The sequence below is a fragment of the Mytilinidion resinicola genome, assembly GCF_010093595.1.
Source record: "Mytilinidion resinicola strain CBS 304.34 unplaced genomic scaffold BDZ99scaffold_5, whole genome shotgun sequence".
NCBI lineage: Eukaryota > Fungi > Ascomycota > Dothideomycetes > Mytilinidiales > Mytilinidiaceae > Mytilinidion > Mytilinidion resinicola.
The window spans coordinates 2055665-2070412 of record NW_022985441.1 but is presented as its reverse complement, the minus strand read 5'-3'; the positions used below and the strand labels follow the sequence as shown (position 1 = coordinate 2070412).

Genomic DNA, 14748 nt, shown 5'->3' with positions numbered 1-14748 from the left:
TGATGGCCTCACAAGGACACAGATCGCCTCGCACTTATGTCGTTGACCGAACCACGTGATTGGTACCCACCGCTTCAACAAATCTACAGTCACAAGTATATCGTAATGTGAGTGTCATTTCATTGATCCTCTGAATGAAAGGAATCTCTCTAATGCTAGCCTTCGTCCAATGCTGATATGTGATACCTGTGAAGGGCATCCGTCTAACAGGAAGATCCGGGCTCTAAATCGCCAACATTTCCTACACCTAAAATATCCTCCACCAAGGCTGCCTATCCTCCAAAGCAATCGGCTCCTCCGCATCCGGCAAACTCTGCTCCTTGCCTAATTTCGGGTTGCGGATCAGCAAACTGAAAAAGATCAATGGCACACACAGACAAATGCCCGTGACAGTCAGTAGTCTCTGGGTATGTCTATAGCTCGTTACGATTCCATCTCGTAGTGGGGTGCCGATAGGATAGTTTATGGCGTACTCAAATGGTGATTCATAGATACCCTGGGCGATAGTCATGTTGTTGTATGGTGGAGGTAGATTTTTGAGCAGAGTTGGGATTAACGTTTGTGTCCAAATGGCACCGGAGACAGTATTTCCAAAGGCACTTCCAATGTTGTATGTTGCAAGATAAAGACCGGTGATAACAGCAACGTGTTCGTGCTTAGTGGCAGCCTGTATCGAGGCTTGAGCGGGATACGGGAATAGACCGCCAGCGATGCCAAGAAGTACCTGAGAGCCGATAATACCAGAATGACTGGCCGTTCCCGACCCGCCACGGTAGTGGATGAGGACGCCGAATGCAGCCAGAAAGAGTACGGTGCCGAAGACGATGAACGGCTTCAAATAGCGATAATACCGCACAATGAGACCGAGAAGCGCACCAGAGAGCACGAAGCAGAAACTTCGAAAAGTTAGCAGCGCAATTTGATAAAATCGGACAACACATTACTCGCCTGTAAAGAGAAGAGATCCGAGTAGCACTCTTAATTGATTCGTCGAATGCGACGACAAGGACAGTGTACAGAAAATCGCCTTGCAAGTACCAGCAGAAAGTGAGCATCCACGCAATTCCAAGAGCACCCTAGACTGCACGATCCCTGAGTAGCTGTGGCAGGTGTTAGTGAACACAATACAATTTGTGGCAACGGACAGCTTACCGTAAATGGCACCATTGCATATGGGGCTCTTTTCTCCCACCATATCCAGACAGGAATGCAGAAGATACCAATAATCAGGAGCGCAATAACCTTTTGGCTTGCCCCACTGTTCTGATGCCCCGCCAGCAATCGTGAACGGGACGAGAATGAGCGCAAACACAGCGATCAGCAAGATGATGCCGATCAAGTCTAATTGCCAAAAGATAGTTGCGACCAAACGCCGAGTTCCCAACGTCTGCCATGTGCTTCTATGGTTCTCCAATGCACCAGCTTTCTGTGCTCGTCGGTAGGGCAGCCAAGGAGCAATAATCAACGGGATAGAGACGCCTGTAGAAACGCTGAGCTTTTTAAGCCGAGAGAGTTAGTTTGGAAAAGGGACTTACAGGTATATATGATTGCAAACATGCCGACACCCCAGCGCCATGTCGTGACTCCGAGGACAGCCGTGCTGATATTACCGCTGACCCAAGCATTGATCTGAGAATGTGAATACTGCGATCTATCTTAGGTTACAAAGCACACATACCAAGAAGGGTAAGGTTGGAATGTATGAGAACAGCAAGCGATCTTCTAGAAAGGTAATGTCTGCAATGACAATTTCAACAAGGACGAGGATGGAAGTATATCCAACCTAAAAGAAGGCCAAATGCATTCAAGTCGGCGTGTATTAGCTCTCCAAACCTGGTATATCACAGCCCCAGCAGCGAAAGCTTCTACATTAGGGCAAGTGGCTTCAACGATGGTACCTGGAAAGTATTAGTACGACTCAAGAGCAAAGTAACGTTACGTACCAACGATATAAAACACGACGCTCACGATAATGAGCTCGGGTCTTCCGAAGACATCGGCAATCTTAGCAGCAGTGGGCTGGCCATGTTAGTTGAGATTATGTGAACTTCGCGAGAGTTGTTTTACCTGGGCTGCAGCAGCAATTACACTACGGAGAACATTGATGGTCGCAAGAGTCGAGTGAGTCGCAAATCCAGACGTTGCATAAGGCTGTTTGTTTTCTCAGCGAAGTCCACAGTATCGTCAAAATATCGAACTATTCTCACCTGGTATATAGATCGAAGAGCTCCGTCAAGACCGTATACATAAGCGAGAAGAAATAGACAGAGGAATATAATTATCTGGTCCAAGGTAGAGAGGTTGTCCTTCAGAATTCTCGCACGCCTAACACCAGGACTGGTATCCCCGATGATGTCTATTTCTTCGACGGACTGCTCTTCAATACTAATCCTAACAGCAGACGTGACCGACTTTTGAGACATGATGGCCTTGTTTCTCCAGGCTCGTAGATGGAGCGGGGGAAGTTTATAAGACATCAGACTCAGCCCTGGCTAGAGAGCCAGCGCTCTCAGAGCCCTCCGCCCAAGCCTTGCCGTTTCGGTACATTTCCGCAGGGAAACCGCCTTGCGATGCAGTCAGTGTCCTCACCAGAGGCTGTGTGATATTGATGCAGCGCTATCATCGTCTATTGATTGGTCAGGGATTGGTCTGGATCCCAAAAGTGTTACACCAAGCGGTCAATGCCGTTCCGTGAGCGCACTCGGTGAGTGTGTGCAACGCGATGGGACAACAGCGGACAACATGCTCGAATGAGAGGCCCCGCAGACGGCAGCTTGAGGTCGTACAGGGGCAGTCGGGCGTCGGGATAGCGTGCAAGATTGCACTACAGGAAGTCGCAGCCGAGGGAAAGCCAGACAAGACTCACAAGAGGCCCCTTGGCCGCTGAACTAAAGGTATTCCGGCCCGAAAAATCCGCCATGAGGCGCCGAGGTCCCTCCTCCTTACATAGAAAGCATGGCTAGAACGAGCTCACCGGCAAATATCTTCAAGTTTCTTGAGACTTCCGAAAGAATTAGCCACTAGCAAATCCGCTGCTGTTTCTCACTGCGCAGCATCATTTTGCTAGCTGACTTGAAAAAGCGATCCAGCCAAGATGATCGAAGAAACGATTGTCGCCCGATACACGCTAGTGCAAAGCATCCTCGAGGAACAACTCGAGGCCTGGTTTGGCACAGGAAATTTCAAAGTCATCGTAAGACTCAGAGAACAAGTTCAATAGTCTTCTGTTTACTCATAGGCGTTAGGAACTGCCAGACGACTACGCTAAATGGAAGGTCGAGATACCAAAGAAACTGGAGCCTGTAAGCAGTCTGCCTGGGCCCCCGATGAGTTAATTGACGAGCAAATGGGTTAGAATCAGAGGCAAGAGCTTCACCGGCGCTTCCGAGAGTACTACAGAGGTGGAAAGAAGCGGTCCATTGCAGAAGGTTCTGGGTAGAGGGATGAGGGTAGAGAAGCGCAGCAGAGTTGTAGCTGAGTTAGAGCACAGTGAAAAGCGGTTTGGAATAATACTTGGAATGATAAGCAATAAGATTATATCTATTAAAATTCAACTCACCCTTGCTCACCCTTGCTTACCTTTGCTCACCTTTTACTCACCCGCTGCGGCGCAGTCTTAGATATACCTCGCCAGAACTGTTAAGTATTAGCGAGGGGCCTTAAATCTGTCCTAGGTTATAAATTAGGGCTCTATACTATTTTATAAGCTTTATAAGCTTAAGCTACTTTTTAGGGGACTTTTTCTACCCTTGTTCCTGTTAGCATAAAGTATATTATTCTACTTAAATAGCTAACCTCCCTTTTACTTTTGGGGACTACTAATCGTACACCCCCTAATTCCTGGACGTACACCCGCTTTTCACTCCATGTACACCCTCCCCCCTCTTGGCGCTTCACCACCTTCTAATTGGCTCGGAAAGCCCGGAGCTTCCTCCGGGCATTCACCCTTACGTCTCTCCACACGTGATGCTATACGCGAGGCTGTACGTGATGCTATACACAAGGCCGTACGTAATGCTATACGCGAGGCCGTATGTGAGCTCGTACGTAAGGCCATACGTAAGGTCGTATGTAAGGCTATACGTGAGCTCGTACGTAAGCTTGTACGTAAGCTTGTACGTAAGCTTGTATGTGAACTTATACGTGAGCTTATATATAAGCTCGTACATAAGGCTATATAAATCAGCATAGCTATACAGCCTCTCTGTTCTACGGCGCATTTTTTCCAATTCATGCAGCCGTATATACAGCTGTACGTGAGCTTGTACGTAAGCTTGTATATAAGGCTATATGTGAGGCTATACAAATCGGCATGATGTAATTGCTTGTGTCGTACATGGCCGCATTTGGAGAGAGCATTCGGAATTAGTGAGCAAGTTAAGCGAGCGAATCGGAGGCTACGGAGCAGCCCTCCGAGCCAATCAGAAGGTGGTGAAGCGCCAAAAGGGGGAGGGGGTGTACGTGTAGTGAAAAGGGGGTGTACGATTAGTAGTCCCCTTTCTAAAACAGCCTTGTCCGAGCCTCAGGACCTTCCTCTAATGCTAGGAAATCATTATCAGCCCTATGTGCACTGTGGGGCGTAACTTTATACAAGGTCGCTACACCGGTTAGTACTTCTAGCGGAAGCGAATCACTAATCCTGGCTAATGTAAGATAACCCCACACACATCCCACCCCATACATCCCCGTGTAATGTATTTTTATAACGATTAGACCGTGGCTGTGCGGCGCCTTGCCAAGCACTACGGGATCGTGAATTCGACTCGAGATTGGGAGCAGTGCCAAGACTCAGACGGCCCCGGCGCTGGTCAGTCAGCTAATGCGGTTCAGCGTCGCCCTCAAGCTCCGAAAGCCGCCGTTGTTCTCTCCGCTGACCCAACGACAGACGTGATTAAGCCTAGTACGTCCACATGGTTCTCGAGCCCACCATAGCCGATTCCTAGACCAAGCAACAGCTGAGATCTAGTCTTAGCTCGTTAAAGGGGAATACGATGAGATAGGAGAGGTATAAGATAAGATAGAGTGCGGCGGCCCTAGAAATCGAAGACTGCGCTTCGGCAAGTGGGTTGAGCGTCACTGGCGGAACGCCGTCGTTGCAAGCGCATACGAAGGTGGAAAGGCTTGACATGTTTTATTACTTGTACTATCATTAATGTCCGATATACTACTTATTATATAAATATTATCTAAGTTAGTCGTACCTGGGGGTGATAACAGCTATCGTACGGTTAAACAACTAACGGCTCCTTATATTAAGCACTGCAATCTTTAGGGTTGTAGAGATGTGCTTCAGCTTGACCTCTTAGGGTCATGAGGAGTTTGGATCGTTCATGTTCGTGAGGGATGAGTACTAGCAGAGCTGTGATGGTGGCTATGCTTGGCAAGGCACTACGCTATCTAGGGCTGCATGCTGCCCTCTGTCATTGGCAACGATCCTTACATCTCTTCGCAATGCCATCCATTCCAGACGACCATGGCAAGCCTGTGGCGGGAGCGGGTCGGCCGCCCCCTGCTAGCGTGATCGAGGCGTTCGTCTGTTCCTGACGAGGTTCAGGTAGCGAATCTTTAAAACGTAATTCTACATTATGAGCAGCCATTACGAAATTTCTGATAATGCAACCTTTAGTAACTATTCGGCTCGTACAGTAGTCAAATCCAAAGTTTGAATATGGTTTAGTCACGTGACTCCCTGTCACCGTGAATGTATTTGTGTCTAGGCACACAGATATCATGAAGCATCGGAGACATCCAGGCGAGCTAGGAAAAGAAGATCTACGCTACCAAACTATAGAAAATATTCCATATCTTTATTGCGCATTGTAACTTGATTTCTGTGCTCTTTTCCAAGCTCAGACACCGCTGCGAGCGTCCAATCATCTGTCGTCTGGGCTACAGCCACAATTTTCGGTGTCACAAATCTCGCAATCCCTCAGCTCAGCCTGGATTCAACTCTTCGCCGGACTTTAGTACCGTCCGATCAATACTAATCATCTAATATTCATGCCCCAGCCCGACCGCGTGCCAGTGAAATGAGTGGCTCCAGCAACTCATCTACGTCATTATCGGAGAAGATCCGGATGCTAGACGCCGGTATTGGACGGCCTTCTCTGTCGAGGGCCGCACACGAGGGGCCTCACGGCCAATTGGCTGCCCCGCTGATAGCCGTGAGCTCTGATCTGAGCCTGCCACTGTCTTCGAAATCCGTGCTTGTGACGGCGTAGCCGTATATGCCAATACCCGCCCTACTGTTGCGCACCGATACGTCGACATAGATATCCACCACTACATGGCTTGGACGTCTCAGCCTTCACATATATGAACTCGGGCCTGGCCACCCACGGCGGGCCTGCGTACATTTCGACCTCTAGCACCCCATCCACTGGGACCTCCTCGTACATTTTTACGATTTTTATAAGTGGCGATCGGCGCTTTGTGCAAAGCGAAAGTGCCAAAGGCCCAGCAGTCACTGATAACACGAACGATAGCAGCACGGTCGGCGCAGAACATAGCTGGAGCAACCGCACCACAATCACGCCGAACGAGGCACCATCAGCAGCATTGCAATAATTGCAGAATAAGCTACCACCATTTTCCACCTGCCCCAAGAGTCAAAATGCCGGACTCCGAGAGATGATCGCGGCGCTCCGAGCGCAACTCGGCATCCTCTCAATATCACCCGCATCAACGCAGATATGGCAACCAGTCGCAGCTGGTGGAGGTGCGGGATAGTTAGTGACGACGAGTCACCGTGAAGACGGACAAGGGCACGATTGGCAACAAGATCCGGTTCTGCGGATAACAGGTCGAACGCGACGGCTTGCGATGCTTTGGGCATCAACAAATGAAACGACGTCGAACTTCAGGAGGTTATATTAACTGTCTCACTAGTACCACAATGCAGCGAAGTGCTACGTTTATCTATCGGATGTTTCGACAGCGAAGCGGAAAGAAGGCGATGAATTCTTTGAGTATACTCAGGAGCCAGCCTTTTCGGGAAAGCAGCTGGTCTAGTCGGGGTTGGACCCTTTAAGAGCTTCTGCTTGCTCCGCTTTCGGTCGATTTCTTTTCCCAAGAAGGTAATTAACTGGGTGATGAAAGATATCTAGTGCCACAAATTCACGAGGTAATGATAAGTGATTGCTGAAGGCAGGAAATCCCCAGACCACTCGCGAAGACAAGGCATACTCGCTACTAGGCATATTCGATGTCTACATGCCGCTAATCCATGGCAAAGACAATGCGCTCAGAGGGTTTCAGAAGAAGATCGGCAAAGCCTTTGAAAGGTACGTTATCTAGAGAAACCCCCTCCGCCCCCCACCAAACCGCCAAAAGGAGAGTTATCGGAATTATAGGTCTAAATAATTCCTGCTTCAATCCCAGCCCAAAATCTTATAATCCCAAGCTGATGATGGGCAGATACAATTACTAGAGTGCTTCTGTCCATAAAAACTGGGCTCACTCTGAAGTCCAACGGAATGTACAAAATTCTAGAACCCTTCCAAGTTACCCAACTCTTCGATCTGTCCACCGAGTAGACCAAATGGTGATCATCATCGTCGGTTGAAAACGCTACGCTCCAGACCCGACCTGCGTGGCCCTGCAGTGTCTGCTCGACTTGCCCTGTGGCGACGTTCCATATCTGCACGGTCTTGTCCTCAGAGCCTGACACCACCTTGCTACCGTCCGGCGAGAACGCCACGCTCAGGACCGAGTCTGCGTGGCCCTCTAGCGTCTGCTCAACTGCTCCTGTAGTAATGTCCCATACCCGTATAGTCTGGTCGCTATGCCCTGATATTACCTTGCCGCCGTCTGGCGAAAACGCCACGCTGTAGGCCCTACCCGCATGGTCTTGTAGAATCTGCTCGACTTGCCCTGAGGCCGCGTTCCATACCCGCACTGTACTGTCGTCAGCTCCTGACGCCACCCGACTTCCATCCGGCGAGAACGCTACGGTCTGGACCTGGCCTGTATGGCCCTGCAGTGTCTGCTCGACTTGCCCTGTGGCGATGTTCCATATCTGCACGGTCTTATCCCCAAAGCCTGACGCCACCTTGCTACCGTCCGGCGAGAACGCCAAGCTCCAGATTGAGCCTGCGTGGCCCTCTAGCCTCTGCTCGACTGCTCCTGTAGTAACGTCCCATACCCGTATAGTCTGGTCGCTATGCCCTAATATCACCTTACCGCCGTCTGGCGAAAACGCCACGCTGTAGGCCCTACCCGCATGGTCTTGTAGAATCTGCTCGACTTGCCCTGAGGCCACGTTCCATACCCGCACTGTACTGTCATCAGATCCTGACGCCACCCGATTTCCGTCCGGCGAGAACGCTACGCTCCGGACCTGGCCTGTATGGCCTTCTAGCGTCTGCTCGATATGTCCTGTGGCGACGTTCCATAGCCGCAATGTCTCATCATCAGACACTGACACCACCCTCTTTCCGTCCGGCGAGAGCACTACGCAGCCTACGTAGCCCCTGAATGTCTGCTCGACTTCTCCTGTGGCGACGTTCCATATCCGAACGGTCTTGTCATCAGAGCTTGACGCCACCTTGCTACCGTCTGGTGAGAACGCTATGCTCCCGACCGAGCCCATGTGGCCCTCGAGCGTCTGTTCGACTTGTCCAGTGGTGACGTTCCATATCCGCACGTTCTGGTCTGCAGACCCTGTCGCCACCCTTCTGCCGTCCGGCGAGAATGTTACACCGCTGACCGAGGCCGTATGGCCTACGAGCGTCTGCTTGACTTCTCCTATAGCGACTTCCCATACCCGAGCGGTCTTGTCGGCAGAGCCTGATACCACCTGACTTCCATCAGTGGAGAACGCTACACTGCCGACCGATCCCGTATGGCCCTCTAGAACCTGCTCAACTTGTCCTGTAGTCGCGTTCCATACTCGCACAGTCTTGTCAGCAGATCCTGACGCCACCCGACTTCCGTCCCGCGAGAATGCTACGCTACCGACGGGGGCCGTATGGGCGTCAAGTGTCTCCCCGATTTGCCTTATAGCGGCGTTCCATAGCCGTACAGTCTGGTCGCCAGATCCTGATGCCACTCGACTTCCATCAATTGAGAATGCCACGGTACCGACCCAGCTCGTGTGGCCCTCGAGTGTCTGCTCGACTTGCCCTGTGGCAACGCTCCATAGCCGCACAGTCTTATCCTTAGAGCCTGACGCCAACTTGCTGCCGTCGTGGGAGAATGCTATTCCAAAGACCTCGGCTGTGTGGGCCTGCAGTGTCTGCTCGACTTGCCCTGTGGCGGCGTTCCATACCCGCACGGTCTTGTCCCCAGAGCCTGACGCCACCTTGCTACCGTCCGGCGAGAAAGCCACGCTCCAGACTGAGCCTGCGTGGCCCTCTAGCCTCTGCTCGACTGCTCCTGTAGTAATGTCCCATACCCGTACGGTCTGGTCGCCATGTCCTGATATTACCTTGCCGCTGCCTGGCGAGAACGCCACGCTGTAGGCCCAACCCGCATGGTCTTCTAGAATCTGCTCGACTTGCCCTGAGGCCACGTTCCATACCCGCACTGTACTGTCGTCAGATCCTGACGCCACCCGATTTCCATCCGGCGAGAACGCCACGCTCCAGACCCGTCCTTCGTGACCTTGTAGTGTCTGCTCAAGTTGCCCTGTGGTGACGTTCCATAGCCGCACTGTCTCATCATCGGACCCTGACACCATTCTTTTTCCGTTCGGCGAGAACGCCACGCTCCAGACCCGTCCTTCGTGGCCTTGTAGTGTCTGCTCGAGTTGCCCTGTGGCGATGTTCCAAACCCGCACAGTCTTGTCGGCAGATCCTGATGCGACCTTGCTGTCGTTGGAGAACGTTACGCTCCAGATCCAGCCCGTGTGGCCCCGGAGCGTCTGCTCTAAAGGGCTCCAGTCTTTTGGCATTCTTGGCATAGTGCAGACCCAACGAGGTATTTCGTCCTTGAATTGTCCGCGAATGATGCTCCCCTCCGGTGCAAACATGAGAGCTGAACAATATATTTGAAGAGGTGCCGCCTCGATGATAGATCGGTTGTATAAAGTAAATCGTTTTGCATCATAGATGAATCGACGGAAGCGGGAACTTTGATCAGCCTTTTTACGTGAGTTAGAATTCACTTAGTCTGCTTAGAATTTCCTTACTATAACGGTAGACTCCAACGAATTTAATGCTAAAATACTTTTGGATGCCTTCCGCATCAGGCTAAGCGCTTCAAGCCAGTGAAGAAAGTACTTTTTGAGGAAGGCATAACTGGCGTTGGTATCCTGTAAATCGTCGTCTCGCCTCGTGCTCTTACCGGAAACAGAGTCACTCAGATGATCAACCCAATGGACGCACGAGTACCGTGTCGCCTCCAGCGGGTCTGGGTGTGGCACTTGGACCTGGTCGATCAGAACACCTGGAGCGATTAGATGGTACATGTCGCGTTTCAGTGTACTAGTCATGAGCTCTAGTGATCGAACAAAGATGTCGTGGTGGGTCTGTGTCTGAGATGCAAAGACTGTAGCTCGCGCCTCGTCGCTCAAGTAGTCCTTGGCTGATTGGTGGATGAGGTACACCTGATCGTCTCGAACGGTAAGAAATGAGCCGCACATGGCCACAATCTTCCTTGCGTTGGTTGTTAAAGCCAAATTCTGGCCCGGTAACCTACACAAGCTTCCGATCTCGGCTAGGTAAAGGGGCCGGTATGCAACCGTGACTATGGAAAGTATAAGCCGGCAAACCTCCGAGTTTCTCTTTGTAAGCAGTTGAATCTGATTCACCATGCGATCGTACAGCTCGGGTAGGCCTGTTGGCACTTCTTCCACCACCAGTAAAGGATCCCAGCTTTCAGGCTTCTCAAGTTCCTCAACTACAAGCGCAACCCAGAGGAATGTTCCATTGGCCTTCTTGCGTAGTATATCTCGTATTCGATCTCTGAGGCCGCCGTCTCCTTGAAGTGACTCGAGACGAGACAGCTTGTCGTCAATGTACATGTTGACAGCTCGAGATACCTGCTCCGCATTCTCCTTCAGCTCGAGACTCAGCCTCGTCTTCTCGTCGGTGAACCTCAGTCTCTGCTCGATGTGGAGCTCATTCCGACTTGACAAGAGCCACTTTACGCGGGCCGATGACGACGACGTCGTATGGACGACTAAGTCTAACAGCTTTGGCAAGTCGGTGATGCATTCGTCCAGTGCATCAATAACCAGATAGGCCTTCTTCAAGCTCGGGTCTCGTACGATGTTTTTGAAAATGCCTGACAGGGCGACCCAAGAATTAACGTCTTCAAAGAGGGATTTGTCTGCGCGGTCGTACTCTTTCCGCAGATGTGAGGTCAGTGACGGCTGCTGGTCGGCCAGCAAGTAGATCAGGCCGCGCAACACAGCGGTAGCATTGTTAATGCGCGGGTCGGTGGCTTGGCAGAAGAAGAAGGACAGAAGGCCAGGGGTAGGCGACTTCTTCAGCTCGTCAACAATCCCACAGAGCAGCATGGTCTTGCCCTTGCCGGGGTCGGCCTTGATCCAGAGCAGCGTACTCTCTGGGTCATTGCGCCATTGCCGGAGGTTGGGGTTGTCGAGAATCCAGTGATACGACTCCCGCAAGAGGCCGCCTTTAGTCTGCTCGATGCGTATCTTGTCGTGCCGTGGGTCCGTGGCCCGGAGGTCTTTCAAACATTTCTTGATTTCCTCCTCTTCTTGCATATTCCTATGCTGCACAGTTTGGCGCTGAATGGCCAAATTGATTTCTTTAAGTTTCTGCGTCTCATCCCCAGCAGTATCGATCAGATCCTGGAGATGAGATCTGATTTGCTGAGTGTTGTATTGACTAGAGTCTTTTCGAATAATTTCCTCTGCGTCCTTTATATCTCTCAGCTTGTTATCCCAGTCGTCAAGTTTAATCATATCCCGGAAAAAAACAACTCCCCTGTTTTGGTAGTACGAGTAGACACTCTTCATCTGGTACGCGAGGAGTTTTTGGTAAAGGTCGAGGACGTGCTTCTCAAGTTCGTCACGCAGTCCGGCGGAGGATTTCTCCACCCTGTTCTTGTCGAGGAGAAGGTCCGACAAGTTCCAGTACCAGTCCATTCTGGAGACAACATAGGCGAGTCCGCTGCGGTTGGCAATGGCCTCGCTGATTGGATTTGCGAGGATCTACCAACAGGGTTAATGGACCCATGTAGTTGCAGTGTCTGGAGAAAAAACTCACCTCTAGAACGAAACAGACACCAACCCACGCGAGAGCAGCTTCTGGGGCGGCCTTTACTGCCTTATCTATTATGCCTCTTACAGAGTGTACGGCTTGCATTCCGTCATCGATACCTTGCTTAATGGCGGCCTCCCTCTCGGTCTTGTCTAAGCCAGCCCGGATGAGCTGCATCATTTGAGACCGCCTTTTCTCCGGGTTTTCTTGTTCCATTTCGTTCTTTGGAGGCTCAAGAGCTGTCAAACTCGCCTCATCGTTGTTGAGTTTGCGGGACAGTATTCTCTCATATGCGTCTACCAGAGCAGGCTCCTTCGTTTTCACCTTGTCGTAGGCTTGGTTCCATAGTGTTCCCCGCACGCTTGAAGATATTAAAGTTACTAAACCGGAAAAATTTGGTTGGGGAGTGGCGACTGTTAGAGTGTGGGAAGTAGCTAGAGGGGAGGATGTCGGTGAAACGGCCGAAGGCGGTTGCTGCACAGAAATTATCGAATGAACTGTAGGCGAAGCCACTCGGTCGTCGGCCTGCGAGTGGGCACTCGCGAAACGCGCGGCTCGATCAGACTTTGACGTGTGATTGTTTGGATCAGAAGAACCTGTGATAATTTCGGACGGTTTGCCGCCTTGTCCGTCATATTCCTTGCTGCGTTTAAGGATTCTCTTTATCGGTTTCTCCCAAAACGGTGCCATGATCTGTACAAGAGGGGTCCGGCAGCGAAAATAGCGGCGATATCGAAAACTATGTTTTTTCGTTTGGTGGTAGCAATGTCTGGTGGTGAGAGCGGGGTAGTTCGACGCGCTCGATAAATTTGTCAACAGGCTGAAGAAGGTGCCCTTCGCCAGGTCATAGCTGCAGCCCCTTGGTAGCCGCGCATTATTCTGGCCGGCAACAAGGTTTGTGCCCTCGTACATTTCTGCTCGTGCAGCTGTTCTAGCTAATCAGTCCGCTAGGTTATGGATGCGATTATCCGAGAATCGCCGGATTGAGAATTAACTACAGTGTCTAGGCCTGTTCTTCAGCCCGCCACAACACCCCTGCACTCTTCACCTCGGACAACTTAACATCTGCTTGTCGTACGCCGCATTAGTCCCTTTTCGGTTTAGTCTAGACGAATGCATTGCCATCATTATGAACAATAAAACAGAGACCTGCGATAATGCCGTTCGCAATGCAATTTTCTAGTTGCAGTTCTCTAGTTAGAGCACACACCACTCAAATAGTGAATACAGGCCGCTTCTAGGCGCTAGTTAATAAGTTGTAATAGGATCATGTTAAATTTACTTAAGAATGGAAGTGGCAGTGACAGAGATGGCTCCTAACTCAGCTGCAGTTGAACCCCCAGGTTATGTCACGCTTGGACAATATTAGAAGCGGACGAACACCCTCATCATGCTAGCAGGGAGGACGGCCGAACCGCACCGGCCACAGGGTTGCCATGAACGTCTGGAATGGATAGCGAATGCGAGGAGATACGATCATTGCTAATGACAGTGGGTGGCACGCAGCCTGAGACAGCATTGTGCCTTGCCAAGCATAGCCACCATCATATCTCTGCTCTACCATGCCCAGCCCTTACGAATATGAATCCAAACTCCTCATCACCATCAGAGGTCAAATCGAAGCAACTCTACGGCTCTAGAGATTGCAGTATTCATGTAAGGAGCCGTTCATTGTATAACCGTGTGACAGCTGTATCACTAAAACATGCCGAGCCTTTCCACCTTCGTATATGCTTGCAACGACGGCGTTCTGCCAGTGACACTCAACCCACTCGCCAAAGCGCAGGCATCGATTTCCAGGGTCACCCAATCTATCTTATCTTATACCCCTCCTATCTCATGGTATTCCCCTTCAACAAGCTAAGACTAGCTCTCAGCTGCTGCTTGGCCCAGGAATCGGCGCTGGAGGGCGCGAGAAGCATGAGGACGTGGTGGGCTTGATTATGTCTTTTGTTCGGTCAGCGGAGGGGACAACGGGAGATTTCGGCGCTTGAGGACGACGTGATGGTATGTCTCTACGTTACAAAGTAGGTATCGCTGTGCGTCGGACCGCATCTCGAAGTGTAGGATGGCTGTGTCGAAGCTGGTTTCGACGCTGGAAACGCGTTGGCCGACTAAACAAGCGCCTTAGCACTGCTCCCAATCCCAAGTTGGATTTGATCAGTTCCGAGCCTTGTGCGATCCGCACAGCCACATATCTTACAATAAATTACCCGCGGATGATGAGGTGGGATGTCGCAGACCAAGGCATTAGCCGCGGAGGCCTGAGGCAAGAACTGCATTAATAAGCTTGCCATCAAAGCTAACGTAATCCACAAGTTAGTGGCCCGCACAAGCTAGTGGCCCACCCAACTCAACACGCGACGCGTCGTCCAACAACCACCCCAATGGCAGCACCACAACAACAAGAAGCCATCTTTCAAGAAGGCAGAGTTATTCTAGGCGTTCAAGCCTACAAGACCGGCCAAATTACATCCTTCCGAGGCGTTGAGAAACTATACGATGTGCCCAGAAAGACGGTTACGCGTCGCGCCCGTGGTATTCCTCCACAACGCGGTGCTATCTCCAAAAATCGCCG

General features: G+C 51.0%; 4 protein-coding genes across 4 annotated transcripts; 1 reads left to right on the top strand and 3 right to left on the bottom strand.

The window, feature by feature from the left end:
- Positions 1-154: 154 nt before the first annotated feature.
- BDZ99DRAFT_507458 (siderochrome-iron transporter-like protein Sit1) lies at positions 155-2423 on the bottom strand (the record flags this gene model as incomplete). Its single annotated transcript, XM_033724246.1, has 11 exons — positions 155-896; positions 949-1027; positions 1088-1100; positions 1153-1263; positions 1295-1479; positions 1536-1629; positions 1679-1783; positions 1834-1898; positions 1944-2019; positions 2068-2151; positions 2208-2423. 11 exons carry the CDS (start codon positions 2421-2423, stop codon positions 248-250), a joined length of 1677 nt encoding a protein of 558 aa, XP_033580508.1. The 3' UTR covers positions 155-247.
- Positions 2424-6921: 4498 nt separating this feature from the next.
- On the bottom strand, positions 6922-8590 carry BDZ99DRAFT_557381 (HET-E; the record flags this gene model as incomplete). The annotated part of the gene is made up of 2 exons (XM_033727197.1): positions 6922-7774; positions 7898-8590. The coding sequence occupies 2 exons, from the start codon at positions 8588-8590 to the stop codon at positions 7355-7357; spliced, it is 1113 nt and encodes a 370-aa protein (XP_033580507.1). The 3' UTR covers positions 6922-7354.
- Positions 8591-9646: 1056 nt separating this feature from the next.
- On the bottom strand, positions 9647-12860 carry BDZ99DRAFT_381439 (uncharacterized protein; the record flags this gene model as incomplete). Its single annotated transcript, XM_033715238.1, has 3 exons — positions 9647-10081; positions 10130-12121; positions 12177-12860. Coding segments are annotated over 3 exons (3111 nt in total), but the record flags the coding sequence as incomplete, so codon positions are not given.
- A 606-nt stretch (positions 12861-13466) lies between these two features.
- On the top strand, positions 13467-14409 carry BDZ99DRAFT_460771 (uncharacterized protein). The gene has a single exon (XM_033719457.1). The coding sequence runs from the start codon at positions 13620-13622 to the stop codon at positions 14109-14111; it is 492 nt and encodes a 163-aa protein (XP_033580505.1). The 5' UTR covers positions 13467-13619; the 3' UTR covers positions 14112-14409.
- The last annotated feature ends 339 nt before the right edge of the window (positions 14410-14748 follow it).